General features: G+C 39.5%; 1 protein-coding gene across 3 annotated transcripts in view; it reads right to left on the bottom strand.

Annotated features, from left to right (window-relative positions):
- The window catches only part of MED12L (mediator complex subunit 12L), a 468,926-nt gene that overhangs the window by 115,044 nt on the left and 329,154 nt on the right, over nucleotides 1–24,728 (bottom strand). For all 3 annotated transcript variants that reach the window (XM_075201969.1, XM_075201971.1, XM_075201970.1), the window contains exons 19-21: nucleotides 8,786–8,949; nucleotides 7,424–7,555; nucleotides 3,881–4,108 (exon numbers count right to left, since the gene is read on the bottom strand). In XM_075201969.1, the coding sequence (XP_075058070.1) occupies nucleotides 3,881–4,108; nucleotides 7,424–7,555; nucleotides 8,786–8,949 (524 nt within the window). The remainder of the gene's footprint in view (nucleotides 1–3,880; nucleotides 4,109–7,423; nucleotides 7,556–8,785; nucleotides 8,950–24,728) is intronic.

The raw sequence follows: 24,728 nt of genomic DNA, 5'->3' as shown, positions 1-24,728 counted from the left end.
TTCTTTACATATTTAACTATAAGTGTAGGGTGTAATATACATTCAAAGACGATGGCTGCATTGCCAATATGCATAGATGGAGAGGAAGACAATCTGTTTTGTGTGTAGAATAGGCCTACCAACGAAGAATTAAACTGTTTTTTTGGATGATTTATTACCTCAACAATTAGATTACTTGTCTCTAAAACAGTTGGAGCACTAAATTGGGTTAATTTAGGCCCAAAAACATGGATTTTCCCAAAAAATAGCAAAACAAAACCAAACAAAACCAAAACCAAAACCAAAACACGCAATGGCGGTTTTGCAAAACCAAAACCAAAACCAAAACACGACGGTAATCCAGATCCAAAACCGAATCCAAAACCAAAACACGGGGGTCAGTGACCATCTCTACTAAATATTAACTTATAAATGCCAGATAATAATAATAGATCATTAAAAAGAAATAGACACAGAAAATGATAAATTATATAGTGCATTTGGTAAGTCTTGAAAATAGAGACCTTTCCAGTGGGAAAACATTCCAGGAATAAACTCTATAAACCCTATAGGTGTATTTATTAAGTGAAGGTAAGCCCTGAATCCTGGAAAAAGGGGATTTTTGTAGGATTTAGTAGCAATTGCCAGGTGCCTCCTATAATGCAAAGCAAATATGGCTGCTGTCCTCTGATTGTTAACGAAATCTCAGGGGGTTCCCATGGGAAATAATTTTATTCTATTTTTTTATTTATTTTTGGCATTTTTGTAATTTTATTTTTTCCTTTTTAACTTTAAGATTTTTTTTTGTAATATGTGGAACTGGGCGGCTAAGTCCGGGTTTCTAGTTCCAGTTTGCATGTCCGAAATGGCATGCCAGCTCAAGTGTGCAGAGAGTCCCAGAACTGGCTTGACAAGTGGACTGCTCTTACCGCTGCCAGCCAGTATCACCAGGGAGCTCAGCTGCCCTAGAGACATTATTTCTTAATACATTGCATAATAAAAGATTTTCTGCAAATCTAGGGCCTGATTCATTAAGGATCTTAAATGAAGAGGTATCTTATTTCGGTCTCCTGGACAAAACCATGTTACAATGCAAGGGGTGCAAACTAGTTTTCTGTTTCTCTAGCCCTGGGCGGTCGCAACTGTGGCACAGCCCTAGTTACGGCCCTGCTCTGATTTCTCTGGCATTTACCCTTTCTTAAATGACAAAAAGTGGCGACAGAGCCTTTATCCAGCATTTTTTCTCTTCACCTCTTTTTAAATTAGCCCCTTTGTTTCTGCTTTTTATACTAATTTTCCAATTGCAACATTGGTTAAATTTGATAGCTGATATTAAAAATAAAATGTTATTAATGCAGCCCAGGTAACTAAAGGTAGAAAACAAGTCTGAAAATCAAAAGTAGGGAATCATATCACACTGAAATGTAGTCAGGTTGGCAGAATAAAGTGTATGAAAAGGGAGAGTGCTCCTCTCCGTGTGCTCTTTTAGAGACAGTCATTTATATCACAGTATCTTTAGAGCCTCCTGCCCGGGAGCATGGAAAGCCAAGCACCGGCGGGATGGATTGTGGAGATGTTTTTAATCATGGGGCTGCTGGGAGACTATTATATTGTGTGGAACCAGTGGCGGGACTACTAGCGGTGCAGCCGGTGCAAGGCATCGGGGCCCATGGAGGCAAGGGGGCCCACTGCCACAAGCCGCACCACCAGTGTTGGACTGTACCACTGTACTGCAATCTGCAGATCCAGATCCGGATCTGCCGCTCGCTACCATCATCATCATCATCATTTATTTATATAGTGCCACTAATTCCGCAGCGCTGTACAGAGAACCCATTCACATCAGTCCCTGCCCCACTGGAGCTTACAGTCTATATTCCCTAATATAGACACACACTCACACACAGACAGACAGAGAGGGAAAGACTAGTGTCAATTTTGATTGCAGCCAATTAACCTACCAGTAGGTTTTTGGAGTGTGGGAGGAAACCGGAGCACCCGGAGGAAACCCACGCAAACACAGGGAGAACATACAAACTCTTCACAGATAAGGCCATGGTCGAGAATTGAACTCATGACCCCAGTGCTGTGAGGCAGAAGTGCTAACCACTAGGCCACTGTGCTGCCCTGAGCTGGTCTGATCACCTGTTACTTGGTCAGGTGATCCGGCCAGAGCCATTCCCAGGGCCGCGCTTCTAGATTATAGATATGGAGCTGCTGCGCAGGTGCAGCAGCTCCTCCCATGGGCCATAGCTGATCCCTGGAGATCAGACTTAGCGTGCAGACTACAGAGGTGAGTTACATGCTAGTTTGCTTTTATGAAATTTTACAATTGTGCAGCGGTGCTGCTTAATATTTAACTAAATAATATAATATAATTGTCTTTGATAGAGAAAAGAAAATTTGTTATATTTAATTATAACAAACAAAATGTGTGCAAGGCAGAATAATGTATTGCTTTTATCCAGTCTAAAAATATTTACTCGTACATACATTAGTACGCACATTATTTTTTAAATGTGAAGCAATAATCACTATTTTAGTCATACAGAAATGACAAGGCTACCAGAAACCACCCAACAAATATTGATAATATCAATAATATAGCCTTGATCAAAAAGCGCTTAATACTGTCCCTTGGTATGCAATTTAACCATAAATGAGAATGAGAGAGAGAGATTGAGATTGTATGTTCATTCTCCCCGTGTTTGCGTGGGTTTCCTCCAGGTGCTTCGGTTTCCTCCCACACTCCAAAAACATAGTGAGTTCTCTGTACAGTGCTGCAGAATTAGTTGTGCTATATAAATAGATGAATATTATATATATATATATATATATATATATATATATATATATATATATATGTATGTATGTGTATATATATATATATATATATGATTTGCGTATTTATATTGACTCAGACATTTAATTTGCACCTTTCTTTTGATTTGCATCTTTTAAAATGTACATTAATATAATTAAATTATTTGTAGGAGATATAGGCACAAGACGATAGTGAAATTGAAGAAAGTTATATTATGGGTGGGGGGGGTTTTAGTGTTCATAGTTTTAATATAATATATTTTTATTTGTTATATTTGAAATTTGAAGTAAACAAAACCAAAGGAAGTGGTTTTTTTTGTGCGTGTATGTGAGGAGAGGAGGGGGGGGGGGGGGGGGGGGGGGGCAAACATTTTTTGCACCTTGGCCCATGACTTGCTTGTCTTGCCAATGGGTGGAACACAGTGTAATTATGGCTATGGGGTGATGTAGAGGGAGATATGATTATGGAAGATATTAGTTACGTTTGTGATTGTGCACACACACGTTACAAATTGTACAGAAATATGTGGGAGTATAGAATCACACAATCCAATTTAATTGAAACATAAGTCCGCATTGCTTGGAATTGCAATCAGACCATTTTTTCCTCTTAATACAATCACATTGTAGGGTGTCTGCAGCTGCTCTACTCTACATCACAGTGTTGTATCCGTACTTTGTTTTGTGGGGGGGAGAATCTTAAGATTCTTTAAATGCTATCCTATTAATTCTGCATCATGAAAAAAAAGTTTACTGTGTATGCTCAGCTTGCACAGTAAATATGGTTATATGGTTAAAATAAAGAGTGAACTCTGAACAGATGTAGTTGCTATTTTCAGAACCAGTTGAGCTGCATTCTGTGAACACAGCCCAGAACCAATGTACAGCAGATGGATGGAAACCTTGTGTGTGTGCAAGCACTTGGGAGTGTGGTTCTGACATGGGAGGGCAGCCAAGGATTCCCTTATGATGCGTTGGACATTCTGAAATGACAAAGTCCAGTTTCCAATACATCACCTTTGTGATATAGAATCAGAAAGAGGAAGGTTGAATGAACACAGAAATGTTAAGTACTTACCTCTCTGCCTCTTGGTGTCCCATACACACATTCATGAGGACATTACACACAAAACTGTAACGGTTAGCTGCATTTTCACTGAGGATCTTTCCCAGCATTATGTGATTAATATTGTGAACTGATGGATTCTCTATAAAGTCCGCCATGAAGTCTGGATCCCACAACACGTTAGAGTTGGAAGGTTGTACATTGCTGTATATGGTCTGCTTCACCTTGGAACAAGCACTACTGGGGAGATGGAAAGATAATTTTACAAACAATTTAAGCATTAGTTAAGGTCTATTGATACATAGGAAAGTCTGCTGTTGACATAAGCATTAACATTATCTCAGGGCAATCCCTGAACCTGGCATTACAAAGGGAATCTTTCTGATACTGGACAATTATATATAACCTTATTAGTGGATATACAAATATGTATACAATGGTACACTGAAGATAACAGCAGCAGACATGTCAGAGGTATATTGCTTCAAGTGAAATATTTCTCCACTTAACATATATATATATATCTATATATATATATATATATATATATATATATATATATATATATATAAAAAAGTGCATCCGAAGAGGGCTCTGCTTTCCTGCAATATTTGACACACACACACAACAAAACGACAATTGACTGTTATTGATAATGATGTGCAAAACTCAAATTCAACATTGGGTGCACCTGCTTCTTTCAAACAGTTTAAAGAACAACTTGAACTGCTGTATAATGAATACAGTTTTGTGGCATGGATCTCTGTATGTCATATCAAACAATGGTCTGTCTGTCAAACCATCTCTCTTCCTGTAAACACAGCAATTAAAAACTAAGTATTGTGTACGAGCCCTTAGAGGGTGTAGTCCGGTCAGTGAGGCAGCTGACATCCTCCAGAACTCTCTTTGTTCTCTCACATTAACCCACCTGTCCCAACTCTCCCAATTTAGGTGAGACAGTCCTGATTTGAGATGACTGTCCCTCTGTCCAGACGCCAGCACAGTTGGGAGATGGTGGGCTTGCATATTTATGCTGTAGGTCTAACTTAATTGAAAAAACAGTAATTTAATTACCTACTATGTATATCATTAGTTTCTATATGCTATACATACTAACAGATAGCTCACCATGGTTAACTATTTTCCATTGTATTTTTCCTGCAATAGTCTCAGGTTTTAAAGAATTGGTTCTAGCATGAATTATGCTATGACCATTAGCAGTCAACTGTACTTTTGCTCCACAACATTTATATTTAGAAGTGAACTCTTTTGTGACTGGAAATAATCAGTGTATTAAAGACAGGAACAGTTTTAATTATTATTTTTTTTCGCTGTGTCAGCTTTACTGAGAATAACTTTTTTATTTCCGTGTCTAACTAAGGATGGGTGCACACTACAGAAAATTTCTCCCGATGTGATATCATTGACGATTTTACCAACGAGTGAAAGTGCCGATCAGCATGCTGATTCATGTGTATACACTATACACGTTTTACAAGATTTACCTTCATATCTGTGCTCTTCATCTGTCATAACCGTAAGCTGAAAAGATTGTGACTGTAAAATCTATAAAGATCTGGGGCCTGATTCATTAAGGATCTTAAATGAAGAGATATCTTATTTTAGTCTTCTGGACAAAACCATGTTACAATGCAAGGGGTGCAGATTAGTATTCTGTTTTGCACATAAGTTAAATACTGACTGTTTTTTCATGTAGCACACAAATATCAACTTTAAATTTCTGTGTACAAATAAGCTATCAAGTATTTGTGTGCTACATGAAAAAACAGTCAGCATTTAACTTATATGCAAAACAGAAAACTAGTTTGCACCCCTGGCATTGTAACATGGTTTTGTCCAGGAGACTGAAATAAGATACCTTTTCATTTAAGATCCTTAATGAATCAGGCCCCTAGTCATGCGGGCACATACACTGCAGAATTGAAACAACATCATTCTAAAATTTTTAAAATCAAACAATAAATGCGATACAAACGCTCGTTTATTGTCTGATTGGCCTGATAATTGGTTGAAAAACCTGTAGTGTGCACCCAGCCTAAGAAAAATTTGCAAGGCACTGTAAAAACAAAAGTCAGGTTTGCAGGTCTGATAATGTGTATACTGGTTTGCAAAGCGCATATGGGGGCATATTCAATTGACGGCGGGATCACCGAAAATCCCGCGCTCAAAAAATATTACCGTTAATACGGTAATATCTCGCTGGATTTCAGCTCACAGCTCCCTGAGTAATAACGGTAATATTTTCTGAGCGTGGGATTTTCGGCGATCCCGCCGTCAATTGAATATGTCCATAGACTGCAACCATTTCAATATGATGTTTTTGCATGTTTTCCATTTAAAGGAAAATCACATGACGTCACAATATTGATATTAACAGGATTTTCCTATGTGAAGGTAACCCAAGTAAAACCAGTGCAAATTTTTTTGCACTGGTGTCTAGTTTTGGCAAAAGTGAAAACCGCCAACCCTGCACTTTTCAGGTGTTCCAAAAATGTGACTATCCCGGAACATAGGGTCTCTTGGTAGATATACAGGTACGGAAGGGCTGGCAAATTTTAGCCCAGGGGGCAAGACTCGACTCAGCAGCCTATTAGGAACATTTTAAAGGGGAAAAAAATGCAGGTAGGCCAGTGACCCAGCCCAAGGTAACCCACTATAGGACTGGCTTGGGGGGCAGATACCCCCCCTGCCCACCAGCCCAGCCTCCGACTGTATACAGGTTTTTGAATCCTAGGAGGGACACAGAAAGTAGAAAATAATCTGAAAAAACACTAATGTGCCCTTTCTTGCTTTCTATATATTTTCAATGCTGTTTGTTTGCAGAAATATAGCACATGTTGCTATTGATAAAACTGATCTGCGCAATACACATGTTAGTGTACTTTTTTTTTGGGGGGGGGGGGGTTGGGGTTGAGTTCATAACTCTTCAGTATAAATCCATTTCAGGCATTTGCCATTCCCTTTATATTGATATTTAAACAGATGGAAATATTGGTGAATTGCACTGAACTTTTACAAATACTAGTATGTAAACAATTGTTCTGTCCACTAAACAAACCAAACTACATCTGTTGTTTATTGAGTGACTTACTGACCAAAGCCAGCAGTGCCGAAGGAGAAGACAGCGGAGGTCTTAAGACAGTAGCCATTAACTGACCTGTGATAGCTGATCATCATCTGCTGACTACATATAACATATATCATTCAGTAACTGTTGGGAGAGCTGACAAGTGTCAATCTGTGGATTAGAATAGAGTGCAGCTACATGACAGAGACGTGGACAGTTTTACAACAGAAGGCTGCACAAGGACAGAAGTGACTTGCATAGGACCGCAACTAAGGTAACGTGCATTACACTTTATCCACGCAATCTGCAAATTTCTGTCTGTCTCCAATGAACACTGCAAACATGTTCCACCTCTGGTCTAAGTCTCAATTGTTCATTCTTGAATGTTATGATTTAAAAGGCAAAGTGGGAAAAAAATCTGAGGTTGTTGATTACATCATTCCTACATTAGATTACTTGTTACTTACCTGAACAGGTCTCCAAACTTACTCCTTAAATGACTGCATGACATATAGAGATCGTACAGATAAGCCAGAATGCATCGTTCTGGAGATGAGCATTCAGATGGATTGACGACATGCTTCACCACACCACACAGCCTGTGAATAAAACAGATTACAGCTTGTTGGGAATCTCTTACAGAGCTCAATTATGTCTTTTTACCAAGATATCTTTTTTTTTACATACTACAGAATATTAAACATATTAATTATTGCAAATATATCTGTCATCCCTACGTTGAAAAACATAAGGGAGATAGAACTACACTGAAACTCAATTTACTCAACTTTACTCTATTTTAAGGTGGAAAATATTGCATGGAAAGAGCATTATAAGTGCTGAAATGTCAATAAACCCTTAGAAGCTTGCTAACCCTGTGCAATATTCTGATGCATTCATTCTGCCACTTGAAAGATCCTGTACTGTAGCTCAAAAATAAAGCTAATATGAACATAATATATGTAAATATAAAGTGTGGAACAAAGAATGATATCCTCGTATACACCAGTCATTTCATCCTGCCCATTCATTAACATAAATTAGACATTTTAAGTAGACCCTCATATACTTTATATGAGTTATTATTATGTTTTGATAGATAAACATTATCCTTTGTGTAATGCCTCCTGGATCCCCATTTGTATTCATGTTATATATTCAGAGCAAACATAAAGGGGTCTATTTATCATTGGAGTCAGTGTAGTGACGGTAACTAACACTTTTTCCTATTCACCGGCAGCCTAATACTGCCATCTAAAGGAGGGAATGTTATGAGCATGTTTGCTACTGTCGGTGAATCCTTATAGCGCTTTGACTTGGTGAGTGATCCCATGTTAAAGGCAAGTATCATCATCCTGAGATGCATTCTGCAGCTTCATATACTGTCTAATGCTGCTGTCCACATAGAGGCCTATGGGGACCATGGTAAGCAATGGTAAATAGGCTACAACTGGAGAAATCTCTGATTTATCTGGAGTTAAACCTCTGTTAGATAAGAAACAGTGGTGAATGCGCCATTTGCCTCCATTAACACCAGCAATATGACTTATCAACATTTATTTAATAGACCCCAAAATCTCTACACAGGTCTGCTGGGGCTCTTTCAGATGCATAAGTGCAGAATCAGAATATTGCAAAGACCTAGGGAACGTACATTACAGTGCCTGCATTGCCCTGTTGTTCAGATAAACTGCGGTAAAAGCCATGAATCAAACCTAAACAGATTGTAGATGAGTTCTGCAGATAACATCTGTTTAATTGACTTCTTTTGCAGCTTAGTGCGCTCAGTTTACCGTTATAAGAACATTCATTGTGAACTCATTACAAACCCTTGAAAAACTTGCGCTGTCTGTTCAGAGTTTAAAATTAAACAGGCATGGTAACGCCTGAGCACGGCCACAATGTACAAACACAGTCGAGTTGTGTAACTTCCTGCCAGGCTGGATGATTTCAACAGCAATTCTGCTTCCACGATGCTGAGCTCATTTAGCAGCTGAAAAACATGAGATAAATTGGCTTTAGGAAGTGAAACATCTCAGGGTGAGAAACATATATCTGCAAGCCACTAATGCAGGTTTAGGGGACGCTCACTAACCCATGACAACCCAGCAGACATTGCCTTTCAGTCTGTTTCCTACCTGTGATGTCAAAGCTAATTGTTGATTAGTTGCTATGAGTTATTTGTCATTTATCTCCATACATGCCTAATTAAACAGAGCCCAATTATCTTGAAAGAAAAAACATATGTTAAGTACAATATCATAATTTATTTGTAAGGTGCCACAAAAACTAATCAGCCCCAGACAGAATAATCCTGGTAATTTACAGTCTACAGCATAGGTAAATATGGGGGGGGGGGGGTATTTCAAAATTCCACCTAAGGCTACTTTCATGCCTCACACTTTTAATTAGCTTTCCTATATAGATACAAATAAATACTTTTATTGAAGGTATTAAAGTAATTCCATTGTTTTCAAATAAGCATTGCATAGGCGATTGTATTGTGTTTCCAACGCACAAAGTGATTTATTTTAGCAGATGTAAATAGTTAACAGTTCAATACAATATTATAATATAATACATTACAGTACAGCCAATACCAAAAGATACATACATACTGCTGCGCTTTGCATGCGCTTCGCTGTGCTCCCACGGGTCCCAGTGCACAGTATATCTGTTTAGAATACTGTGGTCAGAGTAGACTGAGGCTAGTGGGGGTGCAGCTATGATTATATATACAGTCAGTGTTACAGAGTGAACAATAGAGATGACGTGGCTTGCTTCTATAGGTCCAGACTTCAGATGGGTCCACGGTAAACAGGTCATAGGCTGGTTCAATCTAAGGAATCCAAAGGTGGGGGTCATCTCTCCAGGGGATGAGCTCTGTTCTTCCCGCCTGAATCTCCAGTTACGATTAGTCTATTAATTTTATGGTCAGTATCATATTAAAGGTTTATTCCCTAACATCAATAACTAGAGTATGCAATGTGCGATCTCTTCGCCGAATGCACCGTACAGCTGCTGATGTAAAGGGGATTAATATGATATCAGACATGACACATTTCCTTTAACCTGAACCTTAAATAACACTGAAGTGTACATTTAATCATATTATATAAACTAATAATAAACTAAATACTATCTGCTCATAAGTTACAGTGTAACGGAACCAATATGAATATAAATTGTATAAATAACTAAATGATGTAATGCGAGTGTGTACGTGCGTATTTTACCTTGCGATCGCCGTATGCCACGAGTAGCATGGCATACTGAGTGCAATCGACCAATAAAACAATATTAACCAATATACTTTCGTTCATCCAATTATACGACTTCGACAGTTCCACCCTTTGATAGTATAATAAACTATCACCTTAAAGATGTTATATGCAGGATCTCAGTACCACGTTTCATTGCTATGTAATGCAAGTCCCCCTTGGTGTATGAAAACAAGTTATCATAAGAGAGAGTCTTAATCCTCAAAACGATTTCTTCTTTTACTATAGACCGTACATTCCTGGAGCTTGGAGATAACATTTTGTATGCCCTTCAAGGGTGCAATAAAACACGTAATACATTATTTGGAAGGGTACAGAATACAATAGAACATGTATCAGTTATCCAGAATACTCTACTACTGTTCTTCATGTCTAACAGGTTCATCTGCCCAACGCATGTCATTAAGCTCAGAATACATTTAAACACTTCATGTTCATCAATAGCATCATCCTATGTCTATCAATAATGCCATATACAATCTCCTTCAGCTTGCGTTAATATACACACTTCTAATAATTTGATCAGTTCTTTTCATCAACACTTGTGGGCGGGCTATCGTCTGCTCGTTCTTCTTAGTCTCCCAATACTCAGGTTTCTTTGTACGTGGAACAGTGATCGGCTTGCAAAATATTGGGAGACTCCAGACTAAGGGACCTAGGTGTTGTACTTTTCCCCTAGTGACCTCCCACCCATAATTCGGGTACCTCAAGAATATTTAGTGGAAAGAGAACCAGTCCTACTTGATATAATCACTGAGGCACGTGAGGGCACGCCCAGCACTATGTTTGGTCTAAAACCTTACCCACCCAAGAATGATAATCATTCTCAAGGATGCCTGCTCAAGTCCGAATATTACTGGACTGGCCTCGCTGGGTGTACCTCTTTTTAACTATGGGGTCACCGTACTTACGGATGTAAAGCTACTCAGACAATAATCCCTCGCACTTTCTCCAAGCTCCAAGGTTTCCAAATTTTCCTTTAGCCCTGAATTGAATAGAGTAATTGGCTGGACCGATTATGCTACTAACTTCTCCTTCATCCCCAATACCTCAATATCATTACCTGAACCGGCCAATGTCACCTGCCAATAATTAAAAGAATTGACCGTCCCGAGAAGAGAATGAAATGAGAGAAACACAAAACAGGAAAAACTACTTCATGCTGGACAACAGTATTAGCCTTTGGCTCAGGTACTATTAACTGCATTCGAGGCCTTCCAGAACAGATTCATGAGTGCCCTTGGACCCTTCTCTGAGTGTTGGCTCCTCTGCAGTGGGTGTAATGGGCACCAGTGTGTCTCTGCTACCCTTGAAGCTATGATGCTGGTAGCCTACACCTGGTACCTGTTTGTCAAATAACCTGAGCCTAAGAAATGACTGTTCCACAACTTACTCTCCCGATCCAACATCCTGACAAGTTAGTGTGACTTTTCAGGAAACATTGTTTTGGACGTTTCTCGGTTGCTGTCTCACTATTTAACTTCTCTTAAGGTCTTAGCTAGCCTCTCAGTTACAGTCTCATCTCAAGAGGGGTCAAGAACATCTCAAAAATCGACAGGTTAAGAGGCTGCCCAGGAGTGATCTTTTGGTAGCGGGGAAGGACTAGTGGCCGAAGCTATCAGTCACTTCAATCAAGTTCCAACTCTTATTCTATTCAATTTGTTCTACCGAGTACCGTTACTTTATGTTCACACTGGTTTGTGGCTAATCGAAAGTATGTGATTTGTTACCACTACTCATACATTATACATCTATTATCAATAACATGAATACCCCTATCACCTATTATAACTCTAGGGCTATCACATTGAATAACAAAAGGTTTGAGTATGACACAGTAATACATTGGACACATTTCAATACACCTTTACCCAGACATATTTCATTGGTACACCAGTGTATACTTGAGAATCCTGCATATGGTAATTGGATGACTTGGATTTCTTTTACCTGGATAAAACTCCATCTGCAGGAGGTATATGGGATGGCTCTATTGGTATCATTTTCCTGACATTCTCTTAATCAAGATAGGACGTTGCCTTCCTACTAGCTTGGGAAGAAATGTCTGGTGCACCCCAATATACTCTTACCAGCTTGCACATACCTTCTGTATCCAGCTGAGCCAGACCATGTGCTGCCTCCACTGGGTCTGGAAGATACACTCTGGGAGCTACTGGTCTACCTTGTCCATCTCTCCAGAGTCCACCAGACTCCTGTCAGGCGCCGTTCCCGCTGATCGCTGACAGCCGGGAACGGACGCCCGACTTCCGCCGAGCGGTCTGTTGCTTAGCACCAGTCCCGCTTCGGCTTCCTGCTTGGCCTTCGGGCGCATGCGCCCTGCCTCCGTCCCGTTGCTAGGCAATGGGACGCTACTACTCTTCAGACGCCGCTCCCCGGAAGTCCTCCAATCAGGTACTGTCCCTGGCTATTTAAACCTGACTCTGGCGCCATTAGGGTGCCAGAGTAACAGGTCCTCTCCTGGTGTTCCTGGTTTAAATACTCCTGCAGTGTTCTTTGTATTCTTGTCTCCTCGTTGTGACCCGGCTCGTTTGACTACTCTTCATTCTGTGTGACCCATTCTGCTCCACGACCTCGGCTTGCTCGACCATTCTCTGGCTTTTCCCTGGTACCTTGTATTCTCGATTTGGCTTGAACCGGACCGTCTGACCCCGCTACACTATACCGGCAACTGGCTAGCAGGACCGCGACCTGCGTACCCTGTGCAGCGAAGTCCAAACCTCCTTGCAGGGGTCCCTGGTGAATACCAGGGGTACGTTAGACTCCGCACCTGTTAGTGCAGTAGCGTCAATACCGGTTAGTGACCCGCTCCCGTTCTCCTCAAGAGGCCACGGCCTGACACAGAGTGAGAGAGAGAGAGAGAGAGAGAGAGAGAAAGAGAGAGAGGGAGATACTAGCATAGATGTAAAAAATTTAGAAATAAGAAAGCCATGAATAATAGGAATACAAAGATTTGAATACAAGGGTTTGAAAACAAACATACATGCAGAAAGGGAGATTTTACAGCAAAAATGACAGCTGGATTGGACTCTATGGGGAAAATGGCTGTATTCATTTCACTAATCCCCTAAGCTATTTGCTAAACTATGACCCCTCCCCATACTTGACTAGGGGGTCTTACGTCAACCGTGCAATCCAGTGTCGTCCGTCATTTGTTCATTAAGAACTCGGTATCACATTAACCACATACCTTTTCAACGGACTTTCTGACTTATGACAGAGAAATGTAAAAAATTTAATCTTGATGACTCATCTGAGATACATAAAACGATATTTTGGAGCAAAGTATGTACATACTTCATTTTTTGGATAATGATTCTCAGCCAAACAAATTATCATGTGTTACTGCAGTCTAAAACAAAGAGTGTTCCAATGATCTATTGTTAATTAGTCTTTCAAGAGTAGTTCTTCTATTTCTCTATCCCAGGCCTTTAAACACTAAGGGGTATATTTACTAAGCTGCGGGTTTGAAAAAGTGGGGATGTTGCCTATAGCAACCAATCAGATTCTAGCTTTCATTTATTTAGTACCTTCTACAAAATGATAGCTAGAATCTGATTGGTTGCTATAGGCAACATCCCCACTTTTTCAAACCCGCAGCTTAGTAAATCTAGCCCTAAGTCTATATTTCTTTTGTGTACCCTTTATCTGTGAGAAGAAAAAGAAGATAGTTATCTTGAAACAGCAGACAAAACAAACATTTCCATTCTTTTCCCTCGGCCAGCGATTAGGAAAACAAGCATTTGACAACATAAAACAAACACGCAAAATCAACAAAGATTACTTTTTAAATCAGTTACTTGCACACTAATACTTACCACAGTTTTATCCTTTACCTTGCCTGGTTGTAGGACTACAGATATAACCTGATCTTTTTTTTTTTTGTTGACTATGGTTCTCCCTCAAACATTTACTGTTGTGAGGTGTGCAGATGCCTGTTGGAAAACCTCTGTTGGTGTCTACGTAATTCCCCCTTAGGTGGCCCAAGTCTATTTGTTTCCGCTCTTGTCATTGTACAGCCCCTTGCTTGATGTCCTGTTTTATGGCATCTAAAACACTTCCTCAACTCATGTTGTTTCTGTTCCTTAAACCAGGTGTTATTATACTGTGGTCTTGTGTGCAGTCCCTCTGGTGCTGGGCTACTTACTATCATTAGCCTATCACTCTGTGCTTTTTCCTTTTTACATATATTTTTATCGTGTCCTATAACTGACTCCCTGAGAACACTTACAGTAATTCCTCTCAAGTGTGGTAATGAAGTTTGCACCCTTTTCAAGTTTTCCCTGAGGCCATCCATTAGAACTGTAACAGCAACCTCCCTGTAGTGTACATTATCTTTTATGTCTGATACCCCAGTATATTTGGCCATCGTTATTAGAGCCCTGCAAACATAGTCTGTTGCTTTTTCACTGTTCTTTTGTTTGATAGTAAAAATTTTACTCCAGTCCACTATCACTGGAAAATATATAGCCAACTGTGTGATTATATGTCTAATATTGTCCTGATTATCATCCTCGGTTAAGGATTCATCCTCCTCCAACATACAATCCTTAATGAACTTTTGTGTATCAATATCGAGAGGAAGACAGGCTCTAAGCACCCTTCGCCACTCTTTATTAGTAGGCTCATGTGCATTACCTAAATATCTAATACATTTCTGACTCTTGGTCAAATCTTTTCTAGGATCAGGGAAATCAGACATAATTGAAAACATTTCAGACCTAGTCCATGAATCATGTGTTACTACATTTTTTAAGGGAACTTCACCATCCTTGTTCACCTTCCCATTGGGAACTGCTGTTGTGCGAACAGGATGTAAGCCTACCAAATCACTATGTTCTGAACTAGTTGCTGAAATTGCTGCTGCAGTACAATGGATGTCTCCGCCTGTGATAACCTTTACATTATTGTCACCACTTTCAGCCGCTGCCCCTGCTGGTGGGATTGTTCCTTTTCTTTGTCCTGAAACATTACTTTTAACATTACTTAAAACAACATACAAGTTACTAGTTACAGTTTCTACATTTTTAGTATTGGCTGTACTTACCACTCCGACCAAATTTGTCTGGGGCGTGCTTGCGCTCAGTTCTCCACGCTTTGCAACGCACACTTCCGGAACGCTCATTTACGGTACGCTCATGTTTTTCGCCACACCTTCTTCTGCTGTGCATTTGCTGCTCTGCCACGTGTTGCCTTCCATTTGCCACAGTTTTAAACAGTCATCATGTTTATTTCTCACTTCCGTTGACTTAATTAACCATACTTTATCTTTTACGTTATTTAGTACCTCTGCATTTAAACTCCCTATTGTTGGGAAAGGCCTAGCACAATCTTTGGTCATCTCGACCCCCGTGTCGCAATAAGCCGTTGCGTATGCACCATATTTCTTACACATACGAAAGCTTGCTAAATCAATAAGGCCTTCCTTAGGCAGTACACTGGCCATCTCTAGCGTATGTTTATCACCTATTTGGAACAATACCCTTTATGCGGACCACCGATAACACCGCAGTACTCTGTCCCTTCCAGCAAACAATGCGCTTTATTATAAACACTCTACCGCTAGAGATCTCTTACTGGCCGTGGACGTATTTGCTCAAGCCTCGTCCACTCGCTTCCTCTCGTACCAAACGATGACCCCAACACAGAAAATATCACTGTGGGACCCAAGGGCTATCAGCTCCTCCATACCCTGGCTAAACCACAAAAATCTGTTGAGTTTATTACAAGTGGTAGAACAAAGTCGATACCATCAACCAGCCTTTCCAATGTAATTCCTCCCCGCTGCCTTCCCAAGTTACAATCACGGCTTTCCTTGCCATGCGGTCCGATCGCAACGCTTACAAATACTAACTATAAATAAACGTTGCGATTACTATTGGGAGCGCGCGCGAAAAACTTCCTTTTGTTTTCGCTCCCGGTATACCTGCCCCATACATCGTCCTTCAGTTGGGCAACCTGCCTCATCAGACAGCAACTGAGCACCTCAACAATAAACAGTGTATCTACGTTACAACATCACACACTATACACCTTTTCTGCGCAGAAAATCAAAAGTTCCCAACAATAGTAATAATTTCTCAGAGGCTTTCAGAAGTAATTATACTATGCACATATAATAACTATCAAAACGATTGTTTAACCACGTGGCAAATCTTACCGGAAGTTCACATACGCTAAGCAGGAAGTACACATACGCTTTGCAATGCAATACCCTTTAAAACGTAAAACGACAATAAAAAGAAACCTTTTTCTTTCTGGTCCCTAGATTCCAATTAGCGTTCCTTCAGATTATGCGACAATGGACATTCGGTTTCTCAACACAGAATGGACATCAGGTTTTGAACACATTGCGTTCTTTCCTGTATGTGACGCGTCTTCCACCCTTTGGTGAGGAACCGAATTCTGTCAGTGTTGCATACCGTCCGGCAACGTAACCTCTAACTCAGTGCCCCCAAATTATTAAAGTAATTCTATAGTTTTCAAATAAGCATTGCATAGGCGATTGTATTGTGTTTCCAACGCACAAAGGTATTTTATTTTAGCAGATGTAAATAGTTAACAGTTCAATACAATATTATAATATAATACATTACAGTATAGCCAATACCAAAAGATACATACATACCGCTGCGCTCCCACGGGTCCCAGTGAACAGTATATCTGTTTAGAATACTGTGGTCAGAGTAGACTGAGGCTAGTGGGGGTGCAGCTATGATTATATATATAGTCAGTGTTACAGAGTGAACAATAGAGATGACGTGGCTTGCTTCTATAGGCCCAGACTTCAGATGAATCCAGGGTAAACAGGTCATAGGCTGGTTCAATCTAAGCAATCCAAAGGTGGGGGTCATCTCTTCAGGGGATGAGCTCTGTTCTTCCCGCCTGAATCTCCAGTTACAATTAGTCTATTAACAATTTATGGTCACTATCATATTAAAGGTTTATTCCCTAACATCAATAACTAAAGTATGCAATGTGCAATCTCTTCGCCGAATGCACCGAACAGCTGCTGATGTAAAGGGGATTAATGTGATATCAGACATGACACATTTCCTTTAACCTGAACCTTAAATAACACGGAAGTGTACATTTAATCATATTATATAAACTAATAAAAAACTAAATACTATCTGCTCATAAGTTACAGTGTAACGGAACCAATATAAATATAAATTGTATAAATAACTAAATGATGTAATGCGAGTGTGTACGTGCGTATTTTACCTTGCGATCGCCGTATGCCACGTGTAGCGTGGCATACTGAGTGCAATCGACCAATAAAACAATATTAACCAATATACTTTCGTTCATCCAATTATACGACTTCGACAAAGGATTATTGGGTTACTGCACTTTTATGAAATAGTTTTTTTGTTTTCTTATGAATGCACCTTGTGGATAGCTATAGTAGACATCTATGCTGCAACTCTTTATCATATTGCTATTTTATTACACTAGACTTTGAGGACATACAGCACACAGCGTACAACCTGGTGTTGCCAGGCTATGGGACATCACTGTAATTCTGGACATGTTTAAAATAAATTTATCTTTTTTTTAAAAAGGGGAGTAAAGCAACTTTTTAAACATACTTTAACTGTTGCATGACTCTGCCGGTACTATAATTACTGTATAACAAAGAGAAATGATGTATTTTAACAGTTTCACTTGTAACTTAATACCATGTTTGTGAGACAAGCAACCACAAATGATTAGCTTGCTCTAGAGAATGCAACATTCCTAGTAATTGGTTACAAAGTAAAATGTAATTTTGAATTTCTTACCTCATAATCAGAAACAGATAAATGCACACACCAGACAATGTATAAGGTGGTGCTGATGTAGGACAAAGGCACAGCATGGCAGATATGTTTACTGGGAAATCAATGGCCCCTATGTGTAAATGCACTAGTCTGTAGCTAGGAGACTGCAAGTCACTCACTCAGCTTCCATTATGTAAGATAGAGAAGCATGCCCCTTCCCTTTGCGATGGCTGATTGACCGAGCTTACATTAACTATTTTCTAATTTATACAATATTAAATAATCATTGAATTATCTTAACTGATGCTTGTGGGTAAGTAACATAAAGCTTGCACATATAGCATTTTATTCAGTTAATATAGACGTTTTAGTGCTCAGGTCCAAAATAATCGTATCTTCAGGTTCAACCGCTTAGCTTATTAGTCGTCGGTTTAACTAATATCTAAAGTATTTTGCTTCTGATCTTCATTATCAGATGACCAAGGCACAACTGATAACATCATTTCAGAAAACTAAAGCTAATATATGTATTAAAGTTGTCACACAAAAGAAAGAATGTTTTCATTGTAACAAATTAGACATCCTATTCTACACAAGAAGGGAGCTACTAAAAATTATACTATACATCAAAGGTAAGCAAACCCCGGCAGGCAAGACATGTTGGTACACACTTAGTTTCATAGCAGTAGACAGTTGGATGGAGAGCCACAGACTGCTCCTCTGGTGTATACAGAATACACTCAGCCCTACTTTATGGTCTGTGTGCAGCCCAAGTATAAAGGTTCATACAAATACTGGTACTAGTACTTTATATGTACATCAGCACAGTTTTACCTGGCCAGTGAACCCAGCACTAACCTCTCTGAAGGGTCTTCATAAAACTCACCTCCAAGTTCACAGTGGCATTGAAAGCCAATGCCAAAACAAAGCCCTCAATAACACCACCCCTTCATACATCTCAAATCTCTTATAAAAATACTCTCCCTTCCTCCCGCCCTCTTAGATCTGACCTGTGTCTCGTCTCTGGTAACCACCTCTCACTCCAGCCTACAAGACTTCTCCCATGCTGCTTACCACTTATGGAAATCCCTACCATGCTCAATCAGACTTCCCCACAGACTTCAAGGGCTAGATTTACTAAGCTGCGGGTTTGAAAAAGTGGGGATGTTGCCTATAGCAACCAATCAGATTCTAGCTGTCATTTTGTAGAAAGTACTAAATAAATGAAAGCTAGAATCTGATTGGTTGCTATAGGTAACGACCCCACTTTTCCAAAACCGCAGCTTAGTAAATCTAGCCCCAAGTCTTTATACGTTCTCTAAAACCCATCTCTTCTTTAGAGCTTACCTTATGTCCGATTACACTATTCAGACTAATGCACCTCACAACTGTTCTAACTACAACTCTAGCAATTATAAGCATATGATTGATCAGACCCTTTTCTACACTCCCTGTGCTGCTCAAAAACATTTTATTAGACACTATGAAACTCCAATGTCCTACCCATTAGCAAATTATAGTGTGTTAATAATTCAAATTCGTTTTTCTCTAGAAAATGGACAAGCTGTTTAAAAATCTGTTCTTTTAGTCACACTGTAATTTAACAATGAAGACTAAACCTAAAGTTTACTGCACCTTGGATACTGGCAATCAATGAGCCCCTCTCATTTTTCATAGTAGCTATTAATTTGCCTTCAGGTTTGATGAAAGATGAAGGCTCCCTCAGTATAACAACAATAGAAATAACAGGGCAAAACTGCCATTACATAGGTGGCTTGTAAAATGGGTGACTTATAATGCAATTGATACACAGTAATTTACTTTTCTGTACAGAATACAAGTGGAGAAAACTGAGAGTGGTGTTAGAAAAAAAGAAGGGGGGCAGTGCAAATTTTCCTGAGGCCACCAGAAACATTGACATTAACGTTCTTTACACAGCATACAATTTATTAGTTAAAGACTAGGGGGAAAATTTATGAAAGTCCGATTTCTGCAAGTCGCCGGAAATCGGTGACATTGCAGCTAAAACTTAAAGCGGCGATGGCTTGTAAAGGCAAACTATTACTGAGAATCTTCAACGTGGATTTATTCATAAATCTTCCTCTCCTGCTGGCGCTGGATTTTTTTGTCAGAAAGAAACATGGAACCCTGAGACCTTGCATTGACTACCACCAACTCAATGCTATCACCATCAAGAACTGCTATCATCTTCCTTTGATAACCGAATTGTTTGATAGGATTCGCAGTACACAGATTTTCACCAAGCTTCATCTTAGACATACAATTTGATTCGCATTCCACACAGGGAAGAAAGGAAGACGGCTTTTAATACTCGTGACGGCCACTACTAGTATCTCATCGTGCCCTTTCGGCTGTGCAATGCCCCAGCCATATTTCAGGAATTCATTAATGAAATATTTCGAGATCTGCTTTATCATTTTGTTGTCATTTACCAGTATGACATTCTCATCTTCTTTCAAGATATCTCTTCTCATCTGAATCACGTCAGAGAGGTCCTCTCTCGCCTTCGCAAGAATTATCTTTTTTGCAAACTTGAAAATTATCTTTTTGAATTACCTCAAGTACCTTTTCTGGGTTATCTGATATCCAGTTCTGTTCTTCAGATCCAAATAAAGTAAATGCAATTCTCTCTTAACCTCAACCCTCTGGCTTAAAGACAACTTTATTGGCGTTGCAAATTACTATCGCCAATTTATCAAAGACTTCTCCACCATCATCACTCCTATCTCAGCCCTTACCTCTGAAATCCTGGCCTCCACCTGTGGTTGCCAACTTCAACATCCTGAAGAATGCCTTTTCCTCTGCGCCAGTTCTCACTCGACCTGACCAGAGTAAACCATTTTTCTTGGAGGTCAATGCTTCCTCTGTTGGGATTGGTGCTGTATTATCTCAAAAGTCTCCTTCTGGTGCCCTGCTTCGGTGTGGTTTCCTATACAAGAATTTCAGCCTCAGCGATAAGGAACTTTTGGCTATCAGGAACTTTTGGCTATGCTCTGGAGGAATGGCAAAATCTTCTTGAAGGAGCTCTCCACCCTGTTACCATTTTTATGGATCACAAGAATTTGGAATATTTACAGACGCTCAATGTCTCAATCCCCGTCAGGCTCGTTGGTCTTTTTTTTCTCGTTTTCAGTTAAATCTAACTTTTCGTCCTAGTTCTAAAAATTTCAGACCTGATGCACTCTCAAGATCCTTCGACGATAATGATGCCATCTCTTCTTTTGAACGCAAAGCTATCATCAATCCAGCAAATATTGTTGCTATTACTCTCCCCTCAATCTGGTCTCCTCTGGTGGGTCATTCCTTTGTTGAACCTCATCTTCATCTTAAGATCCTCCGATGGGCTCAAGATTCCAAGTTTGCAGGTCATGCTGGCGTTAGAAAGACCGTAACTTTGTTGTCTCACTTTTATTGGTGGCCTTCCCTTTCTGTCGATGTCCAAGATTATGTCGTAAGCTGTATATCCATGGATTTTATTAGGGAACTTACGGAGAGCACGGCTTTAATACCATTTGGGACGTTGTGGACTGTTTTTCCAAGATGGCCCATTTCACTCCCCTTAAAGGGTTACCTTCTGCCGCCCAACTTGCTCTATTCATTCAGAATATATTTTGTCTACATGGCTGTCCCAAAGAGATCATTTCTGAGGGGTGCAATCTGTCTCCAAATTCTGGAGATATTTTTATAAGAACCTTGGTGTCAAACTTAAATTTTCTTCTGGCTTCCATCCCCAAACTAACGGGCAAACCGAACAAGATACTTCCAACAGGAACTATCTGATGTATCTAATGTTTGTGATCATGTATCTGAGCTTCAGTAACGGCAGGAGTGAATTTGGATGTTGTCAGTGAGATGTCTTCCGGATTTACATTTCTCTCCACTCCTGCATCAGGGACACGTTCTTCATTGTTGCAGTGCGAATAATCTTTGTTTTAAATATTTTATTCTACATGTTTTATTGCATATTGTTAAACCATCATTTTAAATGCACTATTATGCTCTTAGGGCTAGATTTACTAAGCTGCGGGTTTGAAAAAGTGGGGATGTTGCCTATAGCAACCAATCAGATTCTAGCTTTCATTTATTTAGTACCTTCTACAAAATGATAGCTAGAATCTGATTGGTTGCTATAGGCAACCTCCCCACTTTTTCAAACCCGCAGCTTAGTAAATCTAGCCCTTAAACTTGTTTTTATGTACTTTGTTAAAATATTAATGAATTAAAAAAGAATTTTAGGTACATTTAGAAGATTACACTTCCTTAAAACCTTTTTTTGCAACCTAGTATCGGCTTCCTCTAAATAGGGAATAACTTTCCCATGAACCAAAAAAAAGGGATGTTGGCACTTTTTTTATGTGTCAAGTGAGTCACTATGCCACTTTGCAAAAACCTTATAATTATTTTCATAATCAAGAATGCCTTGTTCTATATAAAGCTGAGCTGGGGTGTACAGTACAACAATGGAGCTTACCGTCTAAATTCCCTAACATACACACAGACTAGGGTCAATTTGATAGGAGCTAATTAACCTACCAGTATGTTTTTAGAGAGTGGGAGGAAACCAGAGCATCCGGAGGAAACCCACGCAAACACGGAGAGAACATACAAACTCCACACAGATAAGGCCATGGTTGGGAATTGAACTCATGACCCCAGTGACGTGAGGCACAAGTGCTAACCACTTAGCCACTGTGCACCGTGACTGCACAAACAGGTCAATAGTGGTCTTCTGCCAACTGGGTTATTAGGCATGTCTGAAAATTACCTGATTGGGCCTATATACTGTTCCTTTCTCAAAATTAACAATACCATATAACTCTTTTGATTTGACGGTGCTGTAAATTTTCTATTTCCCCATCAGGCACAAAATGTCACAAAAAACAAAATGTATCCCTATAAATATAGAACACATATTTCATTTGTCAAATTAACAAAAGAAATATGAATAATAGCCCATTTAACAAGATTACATCTATGAATTATACATATCTTATATTAACTAATTCCCTGATGTACATTGATTTATAATTCATGAGCCACCAACACACTAAGATGAAAACTGTATATAATTTTATGTAAGTTACTTAGGATATAGTTATTTGTTTTTGTGTAAAAAATGTTGCACAAAAGCTAAACTGTCTATTTCCTGATGCCACTCTTGTAATCTGCATAGTTTTTATCAATCACCTTTTACTGTGCTGTAAACAATAAGTAGCAGGAGGACATCAGAAAAATTAAAGAGATATTTTCACCAATAGAATTTTAATATAATATAACTGTATAATATTGCTCCAAAAATATAGAGAAACTCTAGACTGCAGTCATGGGCAAATGTTTTGAGAATGACACAAGTATTGGTTTTCACAAAGTTTGCTGCTTCTGTGTTTTTAGACCTTTTTGTCAGATCTTGCTACGGTATACTGAAGTAAAAATACAAGCATTTCATAAGTGTCAAAGGCTTTAATTGACAATTATATTAAGTTTATGCAAAGAGTCAATATTTGCAGTGTTGACCCTTCTTTTTGAAGACCTATGAAATTTACCCTGGCATGCTGTCAATCAACTTCTGGGCCATATACTGACCGATGACCGCCCATTCTTGCCTAATCAATTCTTGGAGTTTGTCAGAAATTGTGGGTTTTTGTTTGTCCACCCACTTATTGAGGATTGACCACAAGTTCTCAATGGGATTAAGGTATGGGGAGTTTCCTGGCTATGGACCCAAAATTATGATGTTTTGATCCCTGAGCCACTTAGTTATCACATCATATGGCAAGGTGCTCCATCATTCTGGAAAGGCGTTGTTCATCACAAAACTGTTACTCTTGGAGGATGTTTTGGTACCATTCTTTATTCATGGCTGTCTTCTTAGGTAAAATTGTGGTTTTGGTGTGGTGTCCTATCCAAGAATTTCGGCATCAGTGATAAGGAACTTTTGACTATCAAGACTACTCTGGAGGAATGGCAAAATCTTCTTGAGGGAGCTCTCCACCCTGTTACCATTTTTATGCATCACAAGAATTTGGTATATTTACAGATTGCTCAATGTCTCAATCCCCATCAGGCTCATTGGTATTTATTCTTTTCTTGTTTTCAGTTAAATCTAACTTTTCGTCCTAGTTCTAAAAATGTCAGACCTGACGCACTCTAAAGATCCTTCGAAGATTCTGATGCTATCTCTTCTTTTGAACCCATACCTACCATCAATCCAGCAAATATTGTTGCTATTACTCTCCCCTCGATCTGGTCTCCTCTGGTGGGTCATTCCTTTGATGAACCTCATCTTCATCTTAAGATCCACAGATGGGCTCAAGATTCCAAGTTTGCAGGTCATGCCGGCGTTAGAAAGACCTAACTTTGTTGCCTCACTTTTATTGGTGGCCTTCCCTTTCTGCCGATGTCCAATATTATGTCACGAGCTGTCAATTTTTTGCCTAGCATAAGACACCTAGAAGCCTTCCTAGTGGGCTACTTCTTACTCTTCCTTTACCCGACTTCCCATGGGTCAGTATATCCATGGATTTTATTAGGGAACTTCCGGAGAGCACGGCTTTAATACCATGTGGGACGTTGTGGATCATTTTTCAGAGATGACCCATTTCACTCCCCTTAAAGGGTTACCCTCTGCCACCCAACTTGCTCCCCTATTCATTCAGAATATATTTTGTCTCCAAGGCTGTCCCAAA

The sequence above is a fragment of the Mixophyes fleayi genome, chromosome 3 (assembly GCF_038048845.1).
Source record: "Mixophyes fleayi isolate aMixFle1 chromosome 3, aMixFle1.hap1, whole genome shotgun sequence".
Lineage (NCBI taxonomy): Eukaryota > Metazoa > Chordata > Amphibia > Anura > Limnodynastidae > Mixophyes > Mixophyes fleayi.
Note: the sequence above shows the minus strand (reverse complement) of the source record. Positions and strands in the feature narration are given on the sequence as shown.